We start from the raw sequence: 20,503 nt of genomic DNA, 5'->3' as shown, positions 1-20,503 counted from the left end.
GCCAGGCTAAGCCTGATTCAATTTAAGGTGTTACACAGGGCGCATATGACTGGAGCACGACTCAGTAAATTATTTGGGGTAGAGGATAGGTGTGCGAGATGCTCGAGAAGCCCAGCGAATCACACCCACATGTTCTGGTCATGTCCGGCACTACAGGGGTTCTGGGTGGGGGTGACAAAGGTGCTTTCGAAAGTAGTGGGGGTCCAGGTCGAACCAAGCTGGGGGTTGGCTATATTTGGGGTTGCACAAGAGCCGGGAGTGCAGGAGGCGAGAGAGGCCGATGTTTTGGCCTTTGCGTCCCTAGTAGCCCGGCGCAGGATACTGTTGATGTGGAAGGAAGCCAAGCCCCCGGGGGTGGAGACCTGGATAAATGACATGGCAGGGTTTATAAAGCTGGAACGGATTAAGTTCGTCCTAAGGGGATCGGCTCAAGGGTTCACCAGGCGGTGGCAACCGTTCGTCGAATACCTCACAGAAAGATAGAGGGAATGGAAAAGAAGAAGGCAGCAGCAGCAGCCCAGGGTGTGTTGGGGGGGGGGAGAGGAACCAGAAGGACTCTCAGGGTTGTTAATATATATGTATAATATGTGTAGGTCGTTGCTGTAAATAATTGTATATTGGACTGTTAAATCATATTTTTGGAGAGTGTTTATCTGAGACAAGGCAGTTGCCATTTAGTTTTAGTTTTCGTTTTTGTTATATATTATTTATTCTTTGTTTATAAAACAGGTAATTGTTACTTATACTGTTATATTATTGTGTAAAGGATACACAATGTACTGTGATGGTTGACCAAAAATTTTCAATAAAATATTTTTTTTTAAAAAAGATTGCCTCAGAGCGGTTCCAGAACATTCTGGAGGGAGAGGGTGAACAGCCAGTGATTGTGGTGCACATAAATACCAACGACAGGTTAAAAAAAAAGGGATGAGATCCTGGAAGCAGAATATAGGGAGTTAGGAAGAAAGTTGAGAAGTAAAACCACAAAGGTAGTGATCTCAGGATTACAACCAGCGCCACATGCTAGTCAGAGTAGAAATAGTAGTATGTATTGGATGAATACATGGCTGAAGAGATGGTGTGAGGAGGAGAGTTTCAGTTTCCTGGGTCATTGGGACCGGTTCTGGGGGCGGTTGACCTGTGCAAACTGGATGGCTTACACCAGGGCAGGACTGAGACTTATGTCCTTGGGTGGGCTACTTGTAGAGCGGTTGGGGAGGATTTAAGCTAATATGGCAGGGGGATGGGAACCAATGTCCAGAGCAAGAGGAATCAAAAACAAAAGAAAAAGACAGAAAGGAGAATAGGAAAAGTGATAGGCAGAGGAGTCAAGGGCCTGTATCAGATAATAACACTGTAAAAAATAGTAGGGACGGGACAAGCTACGTTAAAAAGACTGATCTTTTTGTACCTGAACGTGTGGGGAATTCAAAATAAAATGGATGAATTGGTTGCGCGGATAGATGTAAAGGGATGATATAGTTGGGACCACGGAGAAATGGCTCCAAGGTGACCAAGGATGGGAACTAACCATTGAGGGTTTCTTCAGTTCTTAGGAAGGACAGACAGAAAGGAAAAGGTGGTGGAGTTGCATTGTTGATTAAAGAAGATATTGATACAATATTGAGGAAAAATATTAGTACAGATGATGTGGAGTCTGTCTGGGTCGATTTAAGAAACGTCAAGGGGCAAAAAACATTTGTAGGGTTGGTATACAGACCACCAAACTGCAGTGGTAATGTTGGGAATAGCATTGGACACAAAATCAGAGATACATGTGACAAAGTATCATCTGTGATTATGGGTGACTTTAATCTGCATATAGTTTGGGTGACTCAAATTCGAATTTCTGGGGTGTATACGGGATGATTTTTTGGACTAGCATGTTGAGGAACCAACAAGGGAACACGCAATTTTGGAATGCGTGTTATGCAATGAGAAAGGATTAGTACGCAATCTAGTTGTGAGAGAACCCTTGGGGATCTATGGTAGAATTCTTTATCAAGTTGAATAGTGAGGTAGTTGATTCTGAGACCAAGGTCCTGAATCTCAATAAAGATAACTATGATGGTATGAGGCATGAGCTAGCTATGATGGTCTGGGAAACATTACTGAAAGGAAAGACAGCGGACAGGCAATGGCAGGCATTCAAAGAACGAATAGGTGAACTCCTAAAGTTGTTTATTCCTATTTGGCGCAAGAGTAGAAAGGGAACTGTGGCCAAACCATAGCTTACAAGGGAAATTAGAGATAGTATTAGATTCAAAGAAGAGGCATACAAATTAGCAAGAAAAAGCAATAGACTTAGGATTGGGAATCGTTTTAAATTCAGCAAAGGCAGACAATGGGATTGATTGAGAAGGGGAAGATATAATTTGGAAGTAAAATAGCGGGGAACATAAAAACTGACTGTAAAAGTATCTATGAGTATGTAAAGTGAAAAAGATTAATAAAAATTAATGTAGGTTCTTTACAGACAAACGGGGGAATTTATAACAGGGAACAAAGAATTGGCTGAGACACTAATTTTGTAATTTGCTTCTGTCTTCACAAAGGTAGACATGAATAACGTACCCGAGGTTCTGAGAAACACGAGTTTTAGTGAGGAGCTGAAGGAAATTAGTATTAGTAAAGAAATGGTTTGGGGGAAATTAATAGGATTGAAGGGAGACAAATCTTCACGGCCTGATAATCTTCATCCCAGTGAATTTAAGGAAGTGGCCCTAGAAATAGTAGATCCGTTGGTGGTCATTTTCTCAAATTATTTGAACTCTGAAATGATTCCTACAGATTGGAGGGTAGCGAATGTAACCCCGCTATTCAAAAAGGGAGGTAGAGCGAAAACAGGGAATTATAGATCAGTGAGCCTAACGTCAGTAGTAGGGAAGTTGATGGAGTCATTTATCAAGGATTTCATAGCACAGCATTTGGAAAGCAGTGATGTAATCAGACAAAGTCAACATGGATTTAAAAAAGAAAAATCATGCTTGACAAATCTACTAGAATTCTTTAAAGATGTAACGAGTAGAGTTGTCCAGGGAGAACCGGTAGATGTGGTTTATTTAGACTTTCACATTGCAGATTAATATGTAAAGTTAAGGTGCCTGGGATTACGGTAGTGTTTTGAGATGGATAGAAAGCTGATTAGCAGACAGGAAGGAAAAAGTTGGAATAAATGGATCGTTTTCTGATTGGCAGGCAGTGACTAGTGGGTACCGCAGGGATCTGTGCTTGAACCCCCAATTGTTCACATTATATATTAATGATTTGGACGAGGGAACTAAATGTATTATCTCCAAATGTACAGATGATACAAAGTTGGGGGAAGGGTGAGCTGTGAGGAGGATGCAGAGATGCTTCAGCGGGATTTGAATTGGCTGAGTGAGTGGGTACATGCATGGCAGATGCAGTATAAGGTGGATAAATGTGAGGTTAGGAAAAATAGGAAGGCAGATTATTATTTGAATTGGTCTAAATTGAGAGAGGTGGATACTCAGCGAGTTCTTGGTGTCCTCGTGCATCAGTCACTGAAGGTAAGCACACAGGTACAGCAGGCAGTGGAAAATGAAAATGGTATGTTGGCTTTCATAGCGAGAGTATTTGAGTATGGGAATAGGGAGGTTTTACTGCAATTGTGTAGGGCATTGGTGAGGCCACACCTAGAGTATTTTGTGCAGTTTTTGTATCCTTACCTGAGGAAGGATGTTCTTGCTATGGAGGGAGTGCAGCGAAGGTTTACCAGGCTGATTCCTGGAATAGCAGGACTGTCATATGAGGAGAGACTAAATTGGTTAGACTTACATTCTTTGGAGTTTAGAAGAGTGAGAGGGGATTTCATAGAAACTTTGAAAATTCTAACAAGATTAGACAGGGTAGATTCAGAAAGAATGTTCCCGATGGTGGGGGATTCCAGAATAGGGGTCATAGTTTGAGGATAAGGGGTAAATGTTTTAGGACTGAGGTGAGGAGAAATTTCTTCACCCAGAGAGTGGTGAATCTGTAGAATTAGCTACCACAAGAAATAGTTGAGGCCAAAACGTTATGTAATTTCAAGAAGGTATTAGATATAGCTCTTGGGGTTATATACTCTTGGGGTATGGGGGAAGGCGGGATTAGGGTTTTGAACTTTGATGATCAGCCATGATCATAATGAATGGCTTGAAGGGATGAATACCCTTCTCCTGCTTCTATTTTCTATGTTTCTATTGAAACTTTTGATTTAACCATTTACTGCATCCAGTTCCATCTAACTCAGCACAGGTTTAAAATTCCTGCTGCAGTGTTGAACATCAATAATTGTTTTTGGGTGACAATCCATCTTAACAATTCACAAATGGTCGATAAAGCATCATTTTGGATCTATCTGCTGCTTATTCGGCAATGTCAGCAATTCTCTTGCGACCGAAGCTAATCACGATCTAAAGTGAGAAGCAAAACAGAAATGTATGTTTTTACAGGACATTTAGAAAGACTGGAAATTAATTTTCACTAAAATGTAGAGCTTCTTTTAGTCAGATAGCTAAGATTGTACATTCCCCATTGTTGAGTACTTTGGTGTTAGGTATTTGCGGTGCTTAATATAAATTAGACATTTTTAAGAAACTGGAAGGGATTCTTTATTCCCCCATCTCTGCACTTTTAGCTCTGATGGAAATAATTTTTGAGGTCCAATGAGAATAGGACCAGAGGCTAATGGGTTGGGAATTTCCTGTCAGCTTGCCAGTTTGCTCGCGCTATCCCGCCTCCTTGTCAGTTTTGAGAAGGCTGGGTTCAAGACAATAACGGCCACGCCATGACCACAGCCAGGCGGTTTTGGGCATCTTTAACTTAAACTTTGTTACCTGGTCTTCAGCTGGCAGTTCCACCTTGCAGCGCTATCTCTCTGTATTGGCCAGAAATTCCTACCTCCGTCGTGGGACTGCTGAGCTGGCATTTCCACCTTGCTGCGCTATCTCTCTGTATTGGCCAGAAATTCTTACCTCCGTCGTGGGACTGCTGAGCTGGCATTTCCACCTTGCAGCGCTATCTCTCTGTATTGGCTGGAAATTCCTACCTCCGTCATGGGACTGCTGATGTGCAGAGGACCTCCTATTTGCCATTCTGTTTCAGGAGCACATACACCACCGTTATGGTTCTGGATTAGAACCCAACTATTTGCATTTGGGGAAACTGAGTAAATGTTACTGCACCGCAGGAGTGATAACACTGACCAGTAAACAGCTTTTATATTAAAACAAACTTTAATTTGAACACAGAATTAAACATATTAGCAACAAAGAAATAGCTTTATAATTAACAGGTACAACATCTTAAATTGCTTCCTGAAACCAGCCTCTACATTCCAATGAGGAAAACCCATATATTTCAAATACCACTTATGTATACAGTTGACATTCAGGCTTTACTTGCTCATCTTGGTGCAGAGTCCTTGGAGAGAAAACCTGTTTTTAGGACCAACTGAAAACCTTCTGTTCAGTTTAGAGCCCTAGAAACAACTCCTTTGTCCAGACAGATCTGGCCCCTCCCATAACGTACACCAGCTGAACTCACAGCACACTGCATTCTTTTATTTCTTGTTACGAGATGTGCTCAAACTGTTACAACATTCGATAGCTCTCTATCTCCAAACAGGTCAAATGGCTTTTACTATCTATTAGCAAAACATTTCCCCTGCAAAAATTACTGATTACCTCACTTTTAATCTTAGCTCTAGCAAACATACTATATATATGCATTCTAACCTAGGTTTTAATAATATTACTGCAAAAAAATACAAACTATAAAGTGTGACAATTTCCTTATATTCATCACAACCCTTATTGGCCTATCCTGCAAAAATCATTGTTGAGTGACTATTCCCAACACTGTGCTAGTTTGGGCATACGCATTTGATCTCAGCACCGGGGTCCAACCTCGAACGGAAAATCCTGCCCTACATGCCCAGTCATCTAAATAATGAGACCTCTGCCACCGCCGAGAAAGGCATCAGGAATGGGTGCTTGTGTGTGTTCAGCCATCACTGCAGCAGCCGGTGCATGCACAGTTATTCCTGATGCCTTTCCAATTAGCAGCAGGAGCATCAGTGAAGCTTAAAAACTCTCCACAGTGTTGGTGTTAATGCCCAGGCAAATTATAATTTCTGGGATGGTGAGGTGAGAGACAAGAGTTTAAAAAATGTTGTGTTAAAACCAATCTGTAGAGTGCAATATTTAGAAATATGAAGCAATTAAATAAATGTCTAAATTAGATGAGTGCCGCCTCCTTAAGAGGGATCATTTGTGGACTTGAATTTAAAGTTGGAAAAGCTTGATTCAGAGTTTGCCTACACAGCCTGGTTAGATCATTTCAGATATTATGGGACACTTTGTCCCAGAGTCATGGTCCAGAGCTCCACATTGGGTCATGATTTTTTTCTTAAAACATTTTATTCAAAGTACTTTTTATTGATTTTTATGGAGAAACTCCACAATAAAGAGCCGACAGTTTTTTTCCCCAAGGTTGACTCTCGTCCAAACTACCTGGTTGCTGGGGAAATAAACATCTATTTTTGTTATTACAAGAACCTATGATTGCTGTCTAAATAATTGAAATTTTTTTTTCTATTCTCTGATTTTGTTCTAAAAAGTCAGAGTTTGAAGATTGTAGCATGCAAATAAAAACATGAATAATTCAAGTAACGGAAAGCAGAGCTGCACTTAAAAACATTTCTCATTTCAGACAGCCTGACACAGCACCTGAACATGTAGTAGGAAGTGCTCCCTCTACCGTTGCACCACAAATTAATGCAACCTAATTTAAATGGGAGTGAGAGCATGGGTGGGATTCTCTGTTCTGCCGGCGCCCGGGGGATTCCCGATGGCATGGGACTGCCCCACAATGGGAAACCCCATTGACCGGCCGGCATAACGGAGAATCCTGCCGGCGGGCCGGGGCAGAAATGTGGCACGGCGGGGCGGAAAATCCAGCCCGTATTCTGGTCAATTCAAAAATCTGAGTAGCCCATGCGACCTATTGAGCCTCCTCTGCCATTCAACAAGATAATTCATAGCTGATATGATTATCACCTTAACGCCACTTTCCTGCCTGCACCCCCCTCCAGTTACTCTCAGCTCCCTGTCAATCCAAAATCAATCTACACATGACTCCTGACGACAACAATGTGGTTGATCTTTAATTCCCTCTGAAATGGCTGAGCAAATCACTCAGTTCTACCAAACAGGCGCAAAGTCGAAAAGTAATCAAACCACTTAGCATCAATCCAGGCACCAAAAACAACAGTGCACAACCCAGCCCTGTTGATCCTGCAGTGTCCTCCTTACGAACATTTGGGGCTTGTGCCAAAATTGGGAAAGCAGTTCCACAGATGGTCGCATTCACTCTATCATATCTTACAGACAATGGCCAGGATTCTCCCCTACCCGGTGGGGCGGGGGTCCCGGCGGGATGGAGTGGCAGGAACCACTCCGGCGTCGGGCCACCCAAATCCGCACCTTTAGGGGCCAATCCCTCACCTTGAGGGGATAGGCCCGCGCCGGAATGGTTGGCGCGCCGCCGGCCGGCGGGAAAGGCCTATGGCGCCACGCTAGCCGGGGCCGAAAGGACTTCGCCGGCTGGAGGAAGTCCGCGCATGCGCGGGATGGGGTGTCTCTTGCGCGTCGGCCATGGTGAAGGCTGTGGCCGAGGCGGAGGGAAAAGAGTGCCCCCACGGCACAGGCCCGCCTGTGGATCGGTGTGCCCCGATTGCGGGCCAGGCCACCGTGGGGGCACCCCCCAGGGCCGAATCGCCCCGCGCCCTTCCCAGGACCCTGGAGACTGCCCGCGCTGCCTAGTCCCGCCGGTAAGAGAGGTGGTTTGATTCTCACCGGCGGGACACGCATTCCAGCAGCGGGACTTCGGCCCATCGCGGGCGGCATTCACGCCAGCCCCCGCGATACTCCGACCCGGCGGGGCGGGGGGGGGGGGGTGGTTGGGGAATCCCGCCCAATGTTCCAGACACCATCATATCTGGGTGGCCTGTCATTCGTTTTATTTCTTAATGACTTGGGTGATGGAATATAAAGTCACATAAATACAATTATGACATTTATCTAATTGTTATATTTTGGGGCTGTAGCTTCAAATTTTGGGTAAATGAAGGGGGTCATGTGAACTGTTCTGCAATCTCCCTGACCGTCATTGGCATCTACCTGGCAATGTGCAAAATTACCCAATGTGACCTGTATCCAAGAAACAGGACAAATCTAACCCAGCCAATTATCACCAAATCAGTCTACTCTCCATCATCAGCAAAGCGATGGAAGGAGTCATCAACAGTGCTATCAAGCGGCACTTACTCAGCAATAACCTGCTCACGGACGCTCAGTCTGTGTTCTACCAGGGTCACTTAGCTCCCGACCTCATTACAGTCTTGGTTCAAACATGGATGAAAGAGCACTGGTTGAAGTCATACCTGGCACAAAGGAAGATGGTTATGGTGGTTGAAGGCCAATCATCTCGGCTCCAGGACATCACTGAAGGAGTTACACAGGGTAGTGTCTTCAGCCCAACCATCTTCAGCTGCTTCATCAATGACCTCTCTTCCATCAAAAGGTCAGAAGTGGGGATGTTTGCGGATGACTGCACAATGTTCAGCACCACTCGCGATTCCTCGGATAATGAAGCAGTCCATGTCCAAATGCAGCAAGACAATCTCCATTCTAGGGCTGACAAGTGGCAAGTTACATCCGTGCCACACAAGTGCCGGGCAATGACCATCTCCTACAAGAGAGGATTTAACCACCGCCCCTTGACATTCAGTGGAATGACCATCGCTGAATCTCCCACAGTCAACATCCTGAGGGTTACATTGATCAGAAACTGAACTGGAGTAGCTATATTAATACTGTAGCTACCAGGCAGGTAGGAATCCTACGGCGAGTAACTCACCTCCCGACCCCCCAAAGCATGTCCACCATCTACAAGGCACAAGTCAGGAGTGTAATGGAATACTCTCCACCTGCCTGAATGAATGCAGCTCCAACACTCCAGAAGCTCGACACCATCCAGGACAAAGCCGCCCACTTGATTGCTCCCCCTTCCACAAACATTCAAATCCTCCACCACAAACGAATAATGGCAGCCATGTGTACCATCTATAAGATGCACTGCAGTAACTCCACCAAGATTCCTCAGACAGCACCTTCCAAATCCACAACTACTACCATCTAGAAAGACAAGAGCATCAGATACCTGAGAACACCACCACCTGGTGGTTCCCCCCCAGGTCACTCACCACCTTCACTTCACTGTCGCTGGAGCTCCGTCCCTAACAGCACAGTGGGTGTACTTACACCTCAATGACGGTTCAAGAAGGCAACTCACCACCACCTTCTGAAAGACAACATGGGATGGACAATAAATGCTGACATAGCCAGCGATGCCCACATCCCGTAAAACAAATTTTTAAAAAACATTTAAAAAGGCGACCTGGGTAGTTTGATTGTCAGATGTCAACAGAAAGCTTAGATTGTTTTCCTGAGAAGCAGGTACAAGGCAACACTCTTTGAATTTAGCATGAATAGACTGATTCTATCAAAGTCACAGAAAGGTGTTTTTGGTATCAGGTTATAAATAGTTATGCTGTAAACTATCCATATGCTCCTAAGATAAAAGGGAGTTGAAGTTAAAGATAACCAATTGGCATTTCTACCTGGATACAGGGCAAATCTGTTTCACATTGCCATTGGGAAAAGGGCGAAGATCAGGTTCTAGGTTTCCAGACAAACCAATAAATATCTCCAACAGATAGCGGTTCTTTGTGGTCAGCAGAATAAGGAGACTGCTTGGTTTTGCGTTGCCACAGCTGATACAGAGGCAGATGGTCTCTATCGAAGAGACATATCCTGCAGCCAACTGAGGATTCCAGGAGGTTAGTCCTGGCTGGTTGGGGGAAGAAGAATGATCAGAACAGGCTTTACTGGATTTAAGAAAACCTCCAAAAATTGACTCGAACACCTGGAGTTGATCACTCAAAGTGCTACTTGGCAAAGTGGAACCCATTGTAAGTTGGGAGGAACTGTGGACTGTTTGATGAAAGTACTGTAATTCTGTTGGGTTTCAATTGAATATGAAACATTATAGCCACTTTAAAACTGGCACAATAGGCTAAAATACAGTTTGAGAGGTTGCTGACCACATCCAACTGAGTTCCAAACCTGATGCTCAATGTGCTCCCTATCACTATGTTCTCCGGGTCAAATAGACATACAGATGCCATAAGCTTTCAATCCAAGAAGGAATGGGTTTATAGTTCATTCAATGTAATTGGGGGCAAGTTGGTGTTTGCCTCTTTCATCTTTGACTTTTGTCCTGCCCCCTCTTTGTCTCTTATCCATGCACTCTGTTTACTGCCTACATTGCGACGCCTTACTCTCCCTCCACCCTGCTCACCCTTAGTCTCTCGCGTGCTCTCTACCTCTCACACTTTCCCACCTCTCCTGCCTTGCATGCTGTATTGTTCCCTCTGCCCTTGGTACTCACTCTCTGCCCTGGAACCTTGTTCTTGCTCCTCCCTGCCTGCCCCGGGCACTCGCACTTGGTCCCTTTGCCCAAGGCGCTGGCCCCTTGCCCGTCGCTTGCAGCCCTGAACAATCACCCATGGAACTTTTGCCCCAGGCTCTTGCCCAGAACACTTGCCTCTAGCCCATATCTTGTCCCCTGCCTGGGAGCTCGTTCATGTCCCATCCTACCCCTCCTCCTGTCACATGAGCCCCCTCCCATCCTTTGCAATGCTTGTGTACTAAGCCACACTACACCTCCACCCCGTGTCCTTCCCAACCCTCTGTCATGGTCTCCCCTGCTACTAAGTGCATACTCCCCTTGGCATCTGCACGTTCCCTGCCCTTCCTCCCGTCCCTGAGTGCTGTGCATCGCTGCTCAAGCTGGTGTTTCTCCCTCATGCACCGCCCCCCCCCAAACCGAAGCTACCACGCTTGTTTTATTGCACAATATAATTTATTTCCAAAGATCATCATATTATGAATTCAATACAATTCTGTTCACACTGGTGATTTTCTATTTTATTTTATTTCAGTCCCGGTTATATATACTGTTACCTAAATGTATGCATCTAAAAACATATGAACAGCTTATTTCAGCAATATTGTTTTGAAAATGTTACCTAGTCTTCAGTATAGAAAAATGTAAAAGCTGTAAGGGGTAAATGTAAGGGAGTCGGGGGTTATGGGGAGAAGGTAGGAGAATGGGGATGAGAAAAATATCAGCCATGATTGAATGGCGAAGCAGACTCAGTGGACCGAGTGGCCTAATTCTGCTCCTACATCTTATGGTCTTATGTACAGTGTCACAATCCGCATAGGAGAACCGTAAACCAAATTACCAAATTTACAGAAGGACCCCCAATAAAGAAATTACCAACACAGTTCCACTTTTTGTAGTTTTTACTTTAAAAAGAATCAGAATCCAGGTAAATTAAATTTAATGTAACAGACGTATTATGGTTCGTGTAAACTATAAATTACACATTGAATAGCAAATCAAACGAGATTACAAACGTGTGCATCACACTCTGAACACATGTGACACGTACAATTTCACAGTCTTTCCAACTCGGATTCCAGAAAGTATGATCTCTCACTTTTCTCATTCCTCTAGTCATAAGAACTAAGAGCTGGAATAGGCCATCTGGCCCCTCGAGACAGCACCGCCATTCAATAAGATCATGGCTGATCTTTTTGTGGACTCAGCTCCACTTAACCCGCCCGCTCACCATAACCCTTAATTCCTTTACTGTTCAAAAATCGATCTATCTTTGCCTTAAAAACATCCAACAAGGTAGCCTCACTGGGCAGGGAATTCCACAGATTTGCATCCCTTTGGGTGAAGAAGTTCCTTCTCAACTCAGTCCCAGATCTGCTCCCCCTTATTTTGAGGCTATGCCCCCTAGTTCTAGTTTCGCCCACTAGAGGAAACAACCTCCCTGCTTCTATCTTAACTATTCCCTTTATAATTTTATATGTTTCTATCAGATCCTCCCTCAATCTTCTAATTTCCAATGAGTATAGTCCCAGTATACTCCAATGCCAGTACATCCTTTCTCAAGGAAGGAGCCCAAAACTGTATACTGTACACCAGGTGTGGCCTCGCCAGTACCCTATACAGTTGCAACATAACCTCCCTGTTTTTAAACTCCATCCCTCCAGCAATGAAGGCCTCCTAAATGCAATTAGGGATGGGCAGTACATGCTGGCCCAGGTAGTAATGCCCACATCCCATAAATGAATAATTTGTTTAAAGCTTCTCAGCATCTACCCTTGTCAAGCCTTCTTAAATCTTACAGCCTGGACTTTTGCTGGGCCCCTTAAAAATGGTGGGCTGCACCCACTTGCGGCATTCTCATCTGCATTCCCATTTCTGGCAATTTTCATTGGCGCAGGAGAGGTTCGCTGGCAGTCAGCCCACACGCAGCATTCCCACCTTGCCTGCTCCATTGCAGGGGTTTCCAGTTAAAACCATAGCAATTTTAGTGGAGTCGGGCACCTTCTATAAGTAGACATGGTTCATTGCTTCTGAGAGGAGCTATGAACTACGGGAGAACCTCAATCCCAAGTGGAGAATGAAAAATAAACCAGTCTGGTGCTTCTGCTTTGAAGTGCCAAAAAAAGTTGTTTGACGTTCAATAGTTAAATTCTATATTGTAAGTTAGATGTGCTTTTACTGCAGTGATTAATTATCAGGTAAATTGACCATTACATTGATCAGTATTATGTAAATGTTGAATACCTTCGAATATTTGGGTAAAATGTGCAAATACAGTAGTCCAAAGAAGTGCAGGTTAGGTGGATTGGCCATGCTAAATTTCCCCTTAGTGTCCAAAAGGTTAGATGGGGTTACAGGGATAGGGTGGTGGTGTGGGCTTAAGTAAGGCTTGGGGAGGGTGCTCTTTCCAAGGGCCAGTGCAGACTCGATGGCCTCCTTCTGTACTGTAGGGATTCTATGATCGAAGCAAATAGAGGCAGGGCAGAGAAGGGAGAATCTATAGGCAAAATAAATAGTTATCATACCACAAGAATAATGCAAACAGCTCAGTCATCTTGTGCCTAGCACAGGAGACATCTGTGCAAGCATGGAAGCAGCACGCTGTCCAATAACAGTAGTAGTAAGTGAGAAGATGATGCTACAGTGAATTAGGGTCACTGAGCTATACTTTAATCATTCTCAATATTCTTAAGACCTTTTATAGGCCTTTGATTACTTTCCCACTTCTGTACAAGTAAAATCAATATTGTGCTTGCTAAAAAGAATCATGGAATTCTAACATTTGTGTATTATTCATTAGGTGGTAAGAGCTGCCGAAGAAGCTGCTACAGCCCTGGCTACGTCCATCAACCCTGAGCAGTGTATTAAAGTGCTTTGTCCTATTATCCAGACTGCAGAATGCCCCATCAACCTAGCAGCCATCAAAATGCAAACCAAGATCATAGAGCGAGTCCATAAAGAGACTCTAAACCAGTTGTTGCCTGAAATTATTCCTGGTCTCTTAATGGTATGTTGCCACCATTTGAGCTGCAAATGTTAATAAGTTTGTACATTTTAACTTAAATCGCAAAATTAATCAATTATAGTTGAACGGTGGTTAAAGAAAATGACTTCAGCTTGTCAGTGTGTAAAGTAATCAGAACATTTAGATGACTAGTAGACTGAGTGAATGTAAACTGCGATTTGGACAATTTGAGAAAAATGTGTTTGATGTGTGGTGCAACTTAATCCAACGGTATTTTCTCCATTATATATTAAAATTCATGGATTACCCAACCTTTTTCCACTTGCACCTTACACTTCCCGCACCTTGGCCTCAATGTTCCCATGCTCTAACCCAGCCTGAATTGAAGGCAGCACCTGGTATTCACTACTCGGGCGATGCTATAGAAAAGTGGTTCTCAAAATTGTTTTGGTTGAAGGACTCCTCAGAAAATAAATGAGCAATCATGGACTCCCAATCTAAATTATATTACTATTATAATGCTCATAAAATGAAAATGCTGCATGAAAGAGTATTTTCCTAATGCTTTTAATGAAACTGGTAATTACTTGGAGTAACAATTTGAGAACCATTTCACTGATTGAGACAGCGATCTGACAAACGAGACAAACCGGAAACATCTGCACGCGGTAGAAAGCCAACACAGCTGGCTTAAGGCCACTGATATTTCCCTCTATGTTATAAATCATCCAAAAAGGTTAAGGTAACTTTTCACAGTTGCAGTAGAATATAGCGATCTGTTTAACACAACCATGATTTCTTTCAGGGCTATGATAATACGGAGAGCAGTGTTCGCAAAGCAAGTGTATTCTGCCTTGTAGCCATCTATTCTGTTATTGGTGAAGATCTTAAACCCCATCTTGGTCAACTCACGGGCAGTAAGGTAATCTAAATGTATTTTTTTTAAGGTATTTTGTATAAAACATTCATTTTTTAAAAAAATGTATTTTATTACAAACATGTATCATAACAGGTTACCACGAACAAACACCCCGGGAAACATGCTTCCCAACAATCAACTATATAGTCTGTACAGATTTTTCCCTTTTTCACCCCCCCCCCCCCCCCCCCCCCCCCCCCCACCTCCCACGTGACGACCAGCTCCTCAAACACGGTCACAAACATCGCCCACCTTTCCTCAAACCCCCCTGAGAGCCCCTTAACTCATACTTTATTTTCTCTAATCGCAGGAAGTCGTACAGGTCACCCAACCAAGGCCACCCTTCCTCCTCTCCATGAGCTCCAGCTTCCCTGAAACCCCAAATATCGCCACCAAATAGTCTGTGTCCACCTCCTCCTGCACTATCCTGGCTAAGACTGCGAACACTCCTGCCCAGAATCTTCCCAATTTTTCGCAACACCAAAACATGTGCGTGTAATTCGTTGGTCCCCACCCACACCTCTCACACTCGTCTGCTATCCCCTGAAAGAATGCACTCATTCTCCCCTGAGTCTTATGCACCCTGTGCACCACCTTAAACTGTATCAGGCTAATCCTTGCACATGAGGAAGTCCCGTTTACCTTTGTCATGTGAGAGTACCTTTAAGAAATGGGTGTTTAAGAAATATACCTTTAAGAAATGGACCTTTAAGAAATGGATGTTTAAGAAATGTACCTTTAAGAAATGGGTGTTTATCAGTGATGTCAGAGTGTGGGTGGAGCTGGGCTGTCTGTTAACTTTTTACTTCCGTTTTAGGCTGTTTGCTGCAGGGTGTGTTTTAGCTTCATTTTCAGTGTTGGAGCTGAAGCCAGACAGAGCAGGTGTACTGTTGATCTCTCTGCCATGAAAAAACTATCTCTTGCTCATTTGGTGAATTCAGAATTACAAAGGTTCTCAGTAGTGAATGTAAACCGAATGTGCTTCTGTTAAAAGTAGTTTCTTTTGTCTTCTGGATGTTTGGGAAGTTATTAAGGATTACTTACTGTTGTATTCTTTGGGGGTTGTATTTGAATTAATGGTTGCTAAGATGTTCACTGTATGTTTTAAAAAGGTTAACTTGAGTTCATAGAATAAACATTGTTTTGCTTTAAAATATACTTATCCATTTCTGCTGTACCACACCTGTAGAGTGGGCCGTGTGCTCCCCATACCACAATCTATTAAAAGCTGTGCGTCAGGTGAACTCCATGATACACTTTGGGGTTCTCTAAACCCTGGCCCATAACAAAATTGGGGGCTCGTCTGGGATAAAAGTCTACATATTGGATTGGCTTTGTTAACTTAAAGACAGTGAGGGGTAAGCATATTGTGGTTGCTTTTCAGGTGTGGTTTTTCAGTTTAAGTAGGGAGTGTGTTGTGGGCAATGGCTCTTTCAGAGGCTCAGAAGTTTTTGGCGGTGGAGACGGTCACACGCAGTACCTTACGGACAGAGACTAAAAGCAGACTGTTAGATTTGGCAAAAACATTGCAGTTAACATTACCTGACAAAATGCAAAAAGATGACGGAATTATGGCGGTCGCTAAGCATTTAAAGTTGCCCGAGATACAGTCTGACTCATTATAAATGGCAAAGATCCAGTTGCAGATTAAGCAACTTGAACATGAGAAATAATTAAAGCAGCTTGAATACGAAAGAGAGGAAAAGGAAAGAGAGAGAGCGGAAAGAGATAGAGAGGAAAAAGAAAAGGAGAGAGAAGAAAGGAGAAAAGAAAGAATAGCCCTAGCAGAACAAAAAGAAAGAGAAAGGGAGATGCAGATCAGGGAAAAAGAGAAAGAGAGAACGAGTTTGAACTTCAGAAAATGGCCATGAAACATGACAGTCAGTTAAAATTGGCAGACGTAAAGGGAAACGTACAGTTGGTGGATAGTGATGATTTTTGTGAGAAAGAGAATCAAAGTCGAAGGCTTGGAGGGAATCTGTTTAAATATGTCCAAGCATTGCCAAGGTTTGACGAGAAGGAGGTAGAAGCCTTTTTCATTTCATTTGAGAAGATAGCTAAACAAATAAAATGTCCACAAGCCATGTGGGTATTACTGATTCAAACAAAGCTGGTAGGTAGGGCTAGGGAAGTGTTTGCATCATTACCAGAGGAGGTACCTGGGACGTATGAGGAGGTGAAAAAATCCATCATAGGTGCATATGAACTAGTTCCTGAAGCCTACAGACAAAGGTTTAGAAATGTAAGGAAAGAATTTGGTCAAACATACATGGAGTTTGAAAGGCTCAAACAGAGTAATTTTGAAAGGTGGATAAGGGCTTTGAAAATAGACCAAACGTATGAAGCTCTCAGAGAAATTATACTTTTGGAGGAGTTTAAAAATTCAATTCCTGATGTAATGAGAACTCATGAGGAAGAGCAGAGGATTAAAACTGCGAGAATAGCAGCAGAAACGGCAGATGATTATGAATTAGTTCATAAATCAAAGCTTGGTTTCCAACATCAGTTTCAGCCTGTGAGGGATAGAAACTGGGGACATGAGAAATACTCAAGTGGTAAAAGTAAAGGTGATCTGATGGGAGATAATAAGGAGAGTGTACCTCAGATTAAAAAAGAAATCCAGGAGGGTGGAAAAGACATGAAAAATTTCAAATGTTTTCAGTGTAATAAACTAGGCCATAAAGTCACCGTGTTGGTGGTTGAAGAAAAGCACTGGGAAGGCTGATGTGATAAAACAAAATAAGACAGTGGGGTTTGTGAAAGTGGTAAAGGAAAGCCCAAGTGAAGCGAAGGAGGTGCAAAAGATTGTACAGTCTGATCAAGAGGTGATTGAAGATGCCAGATCTCTTTAAAGAATTTACTTGTGTGGGTAATAATTACTCATGTGTATCAGGAGAAGCAGGGAAAGAAGTCACAATTTTAAGAGATACGGGAGCTAGTCAATCTTTTTTTTAAATTTAGAGTACCCAATTAATTTTTCCAATTAAGGGGCAATTTTGTGTGGCCAATCCACCTAGCCTGCACATCTTTGGGTTGTGGGGGCGAAACCCACGCAAACACGGGGAGAATGTGCAAACTCCACACTGCCAGTGACCCAGAGCCAGGATCGAACCTGGGACCTCGGCGCCGTGAGGCAGCAGGGCTAACCCACTGCGCCACCATGCTGCCCTGAGCTAGTCAATCTTTAATGGTAAGAGATGAGGAGTTATGTAGTTTGGGAAGAATGTTGCCAGAAAAGGTGGTAATATGTGGAATTCAGGGTGAGAGGAGTAGTGTTCAATTATATAAGGTAAGGTTGGAAAGTCCAGTGAAGAGTGGTGAAGTGGTAGTAGGAGTAATAGAGAAACTATCTTGTCCAGGAGTACAGTTTATCTTGGGTAATGATGTAGCTGGATCGCAGGTGGGAGTGATGTCGACTGTGGTTGATAAGCCAGTGGAAAATCAGACAACTGAAGTGTTGAACGACGAATATCCTGAGATTTTTCCGGATTGTGTAATAACAAAGTCGCAAAGTCACAGGTTAAGACGAGGAGAAATCAAAGAGTGAAGTTGAAGTGCAATTATCAGAAACTATTTTTGATCAGATGGTTGAAAAAGAACAAGAACAGGTGGAGGATGAGGCGGATATTTTTAGTTCAGGAAAATTGGTGGAGTTACAACAGAAAGATGTAGAAATAAAACAGATGTATCAGAAAGCATACACGGAAAAGGAATCCGAGTAATACCAGAGAGTTATTACCGTAAAAGTGATGTCTTGATGAGAAAATGGAGACCTTTACATATGCAGGCGGATGAAAAGTGGGCAGGAGTTCATAAAGTAGTATTGCCAGTAGGGTATAGAAAGGAGGTGTTGCGAGTTGCACATGAGGTACCAGTGGGAGGTCATTTGGGAATAAGGGAAACTCGAGCTAAAATACAAAAACATTTTTATTGGCCTGGACTACATAAACATGTAGTAAAATGTTGTCAATCATGGCACATATGTCAAGTGATAGGGAAACCTCAAGCAGTGATAAAACCAGCGCCCTTAATACTCATTCCAGCATTTGAGGAACCTTTTACAAGGGTCCTAATTGATTGCATAGGACCGCTTCCTAAAACGAAAAGTGGGAATCAATATCTTTTGACTATAATGGATGTGTCTACTAGGTTTCCAGAGGCCATTCCAGTACGTAATATTACAACTAAAAAGATTGTGGAGGAGTCACTTAAATTCTTTACTAGATATGGACTACCCACAGAAATACAATCGGATCAAGGATCAAATTTTACCTCAAGGTTATTCAAAGAAATTATGGATAGCTTCGGAATAAAACAATTTAAATCAACTGCGTACCATCCAGAATCGCAGGGAGCGTGAGAAAGGTGGCATCAGACATTAAAGACAATGCTGAGGGCTTATTGTCAAGATTATCCAGAGGATTGGGATAAAGGAATTCCATTCGTACTGTTTACAATTAGGGATGCACCTAATGAGTCAACCAAATTCAGTCCTTTTGAACTAATTTTTGGTCATGAGGTAAGAGGACCACTTAAATTGGTTCAGGAAAAATTGGTGAGTGAGAAATCGGAACTTACATTATTGGATTCCTGAATTTTAGGGAACGATTAAATAGAGCAGGTGAATTGGCTGGACAACATTTAAAAGTTGCACAAAATGTGATGAAACGGGTAGCGGACAAGAAATCCAAAGTTTGTAGTTTTGCGAGTGGAGATAAAGTTTTCGTATTGTTACCAGTGGTAGGTGAACCTTTAAAAGCAAGGTTTTCTGGACCTTATTAGATTGAAAGGAAATTAATGAGGTGAATTATGTGGTAAAAACACCAGATAGAAGGAAGACTCTCCGAGTGTGTCATGTGAATATACTTAAAAGGTACTTTGAAAGGGAAGGAGAGAAAAAGGAGGCGGATTCAATGATTCTAACTCAAAGTGACGAACCAAATCCAGATGACTGTGAATTTGACATACCTCAAATTAAACTGGAAAACGAGGATGTTCTTAAAAATTGGGATAAATTGTTAAGCGGCCTTCCAGAGGAAAAACGAACTGTCCTGAAAGAGTTATTGATATTTTTTACGCAGAGGGTAGTGGGTACCTGGAACTCGCTACCGGAGGAGGTAGTGGAAGCAGGGACGATAGGGACATTTAAGGGGCATCTTGACAAATATATGAATAGGATGGGAATAGAAGGATACGGACCCAGGAAGTGTAGAAGATTGTAGTTTAGTCGGGCAGTATGGTCGGCATGGGCTTGGAGGGCCGAAGGGCCTGTTCCTGTGCTGTACATTTCTTTGTTCTTTGATATCACATGGGCAAGTTTGTGGAGATAAATTGGGAAATACTAAAATGACTATACATGATGTAGATGTGGGAAATGCTGTTCCAATCAAACAACATCCATACAGACTTAACCCTTTAAAATTGGCACAGGTTAACAAAGAGATTGAGAGTATGCTTAGAATTGGCATTATTGAAGTGGGTTGCAGCCAATGGAGCTCACCCATAGTGATGGTACCTAAACCAGACGGTACTCAACGGTTGTGTGTGGACTATAAAAAGGTTAATGCAGTTACAAGAACAGACTCTTATCCTATCCCATGTTTGGAGGATTGTATTGAGAAAGTGGGACAATCAGCTTTTATTTCCAAACTGGATTTACTTAAAGGTTACTGGCAGGTACCTTTATCCGAAAGGGCGAAGGAGATTTCAGCTTTTGTGACTCCAGATGGTATATCCCAATTCAAAGTTATGCCATTTGGCATGAAAACCTTCCCAGCCACATTTCAATGGTTAACTAACAAAGTTGTTTCAGGATTACCCAATTGTGCGGTATACATCAACGATCTGGTAATTTTCAGCCAGACATGGTCAGAACATTTGAAACATCTGATGGAGTTATTCGATCGACTTCAGGAGGTGGGTTTGGTGATAAACCTAGCCAAAAGTGAATTTGGAAAAGCCCAAGTCACTTTCCTTGGCCATACAATCGGACAGGGTTGAATGGTCCCATGGGATGTTAAACCAACAGTTGTTGAAGAGTTTCCGATACCCTTAAGACGAAGGGAAATAATGTGATTTCTTGG

General features: G+C 42.9%; 1 protein-coding gene across 32 annotated transcripts in view; it reads left to right on the top strand.

Annotated features, from left to right (window-relative positions):
• Positions 1-20,503, top strand: part of clasp2 (cytoplasmic linker associated protein 2) — a 666,501-nt gene that overhangs the window by 636,196 nt on the left and 9,802 nt on the right. For all 32 annotated transcript variants that reach the window (XM_072467277.1, XM_072467285.1, XM_072467284.1 and 29 more), the window contains 2 exons: positions 13,337-13,543; positions 14,307-14,423. In XM_072467277.1, coding sequence (XP_072323378.1) covers positions 13,337-13,543; positions 14,307-14,423 — 324 coding nt within the window. The remainder of the gene's footprint in view (positions 1-13,336; positions 13,544-14,306; positions 14,424-20,503) is intronic.

This window comes from Scyliorhinus torazame, chromosome 11 (genome assembly GCF_047496885.1).
Source record: "Scyliorhinus torazame isolate Kashiwa2021f chromosome 11, sScyTor2.1, whole genome shotgun sequence".
Lineage (NCBI taxonomy): Eukaryota > Metazoa > Chordata > Chondrichthyes > Carcharhiniformes > Scyliorhinidae > Scyliorhinus > Scyliorhinus torazame.
The sequence above is the reverse complement of the archived record's forward strand: the minus strand, read 5'-3'. Positions and strand labels throughout refer to the sequence as shown.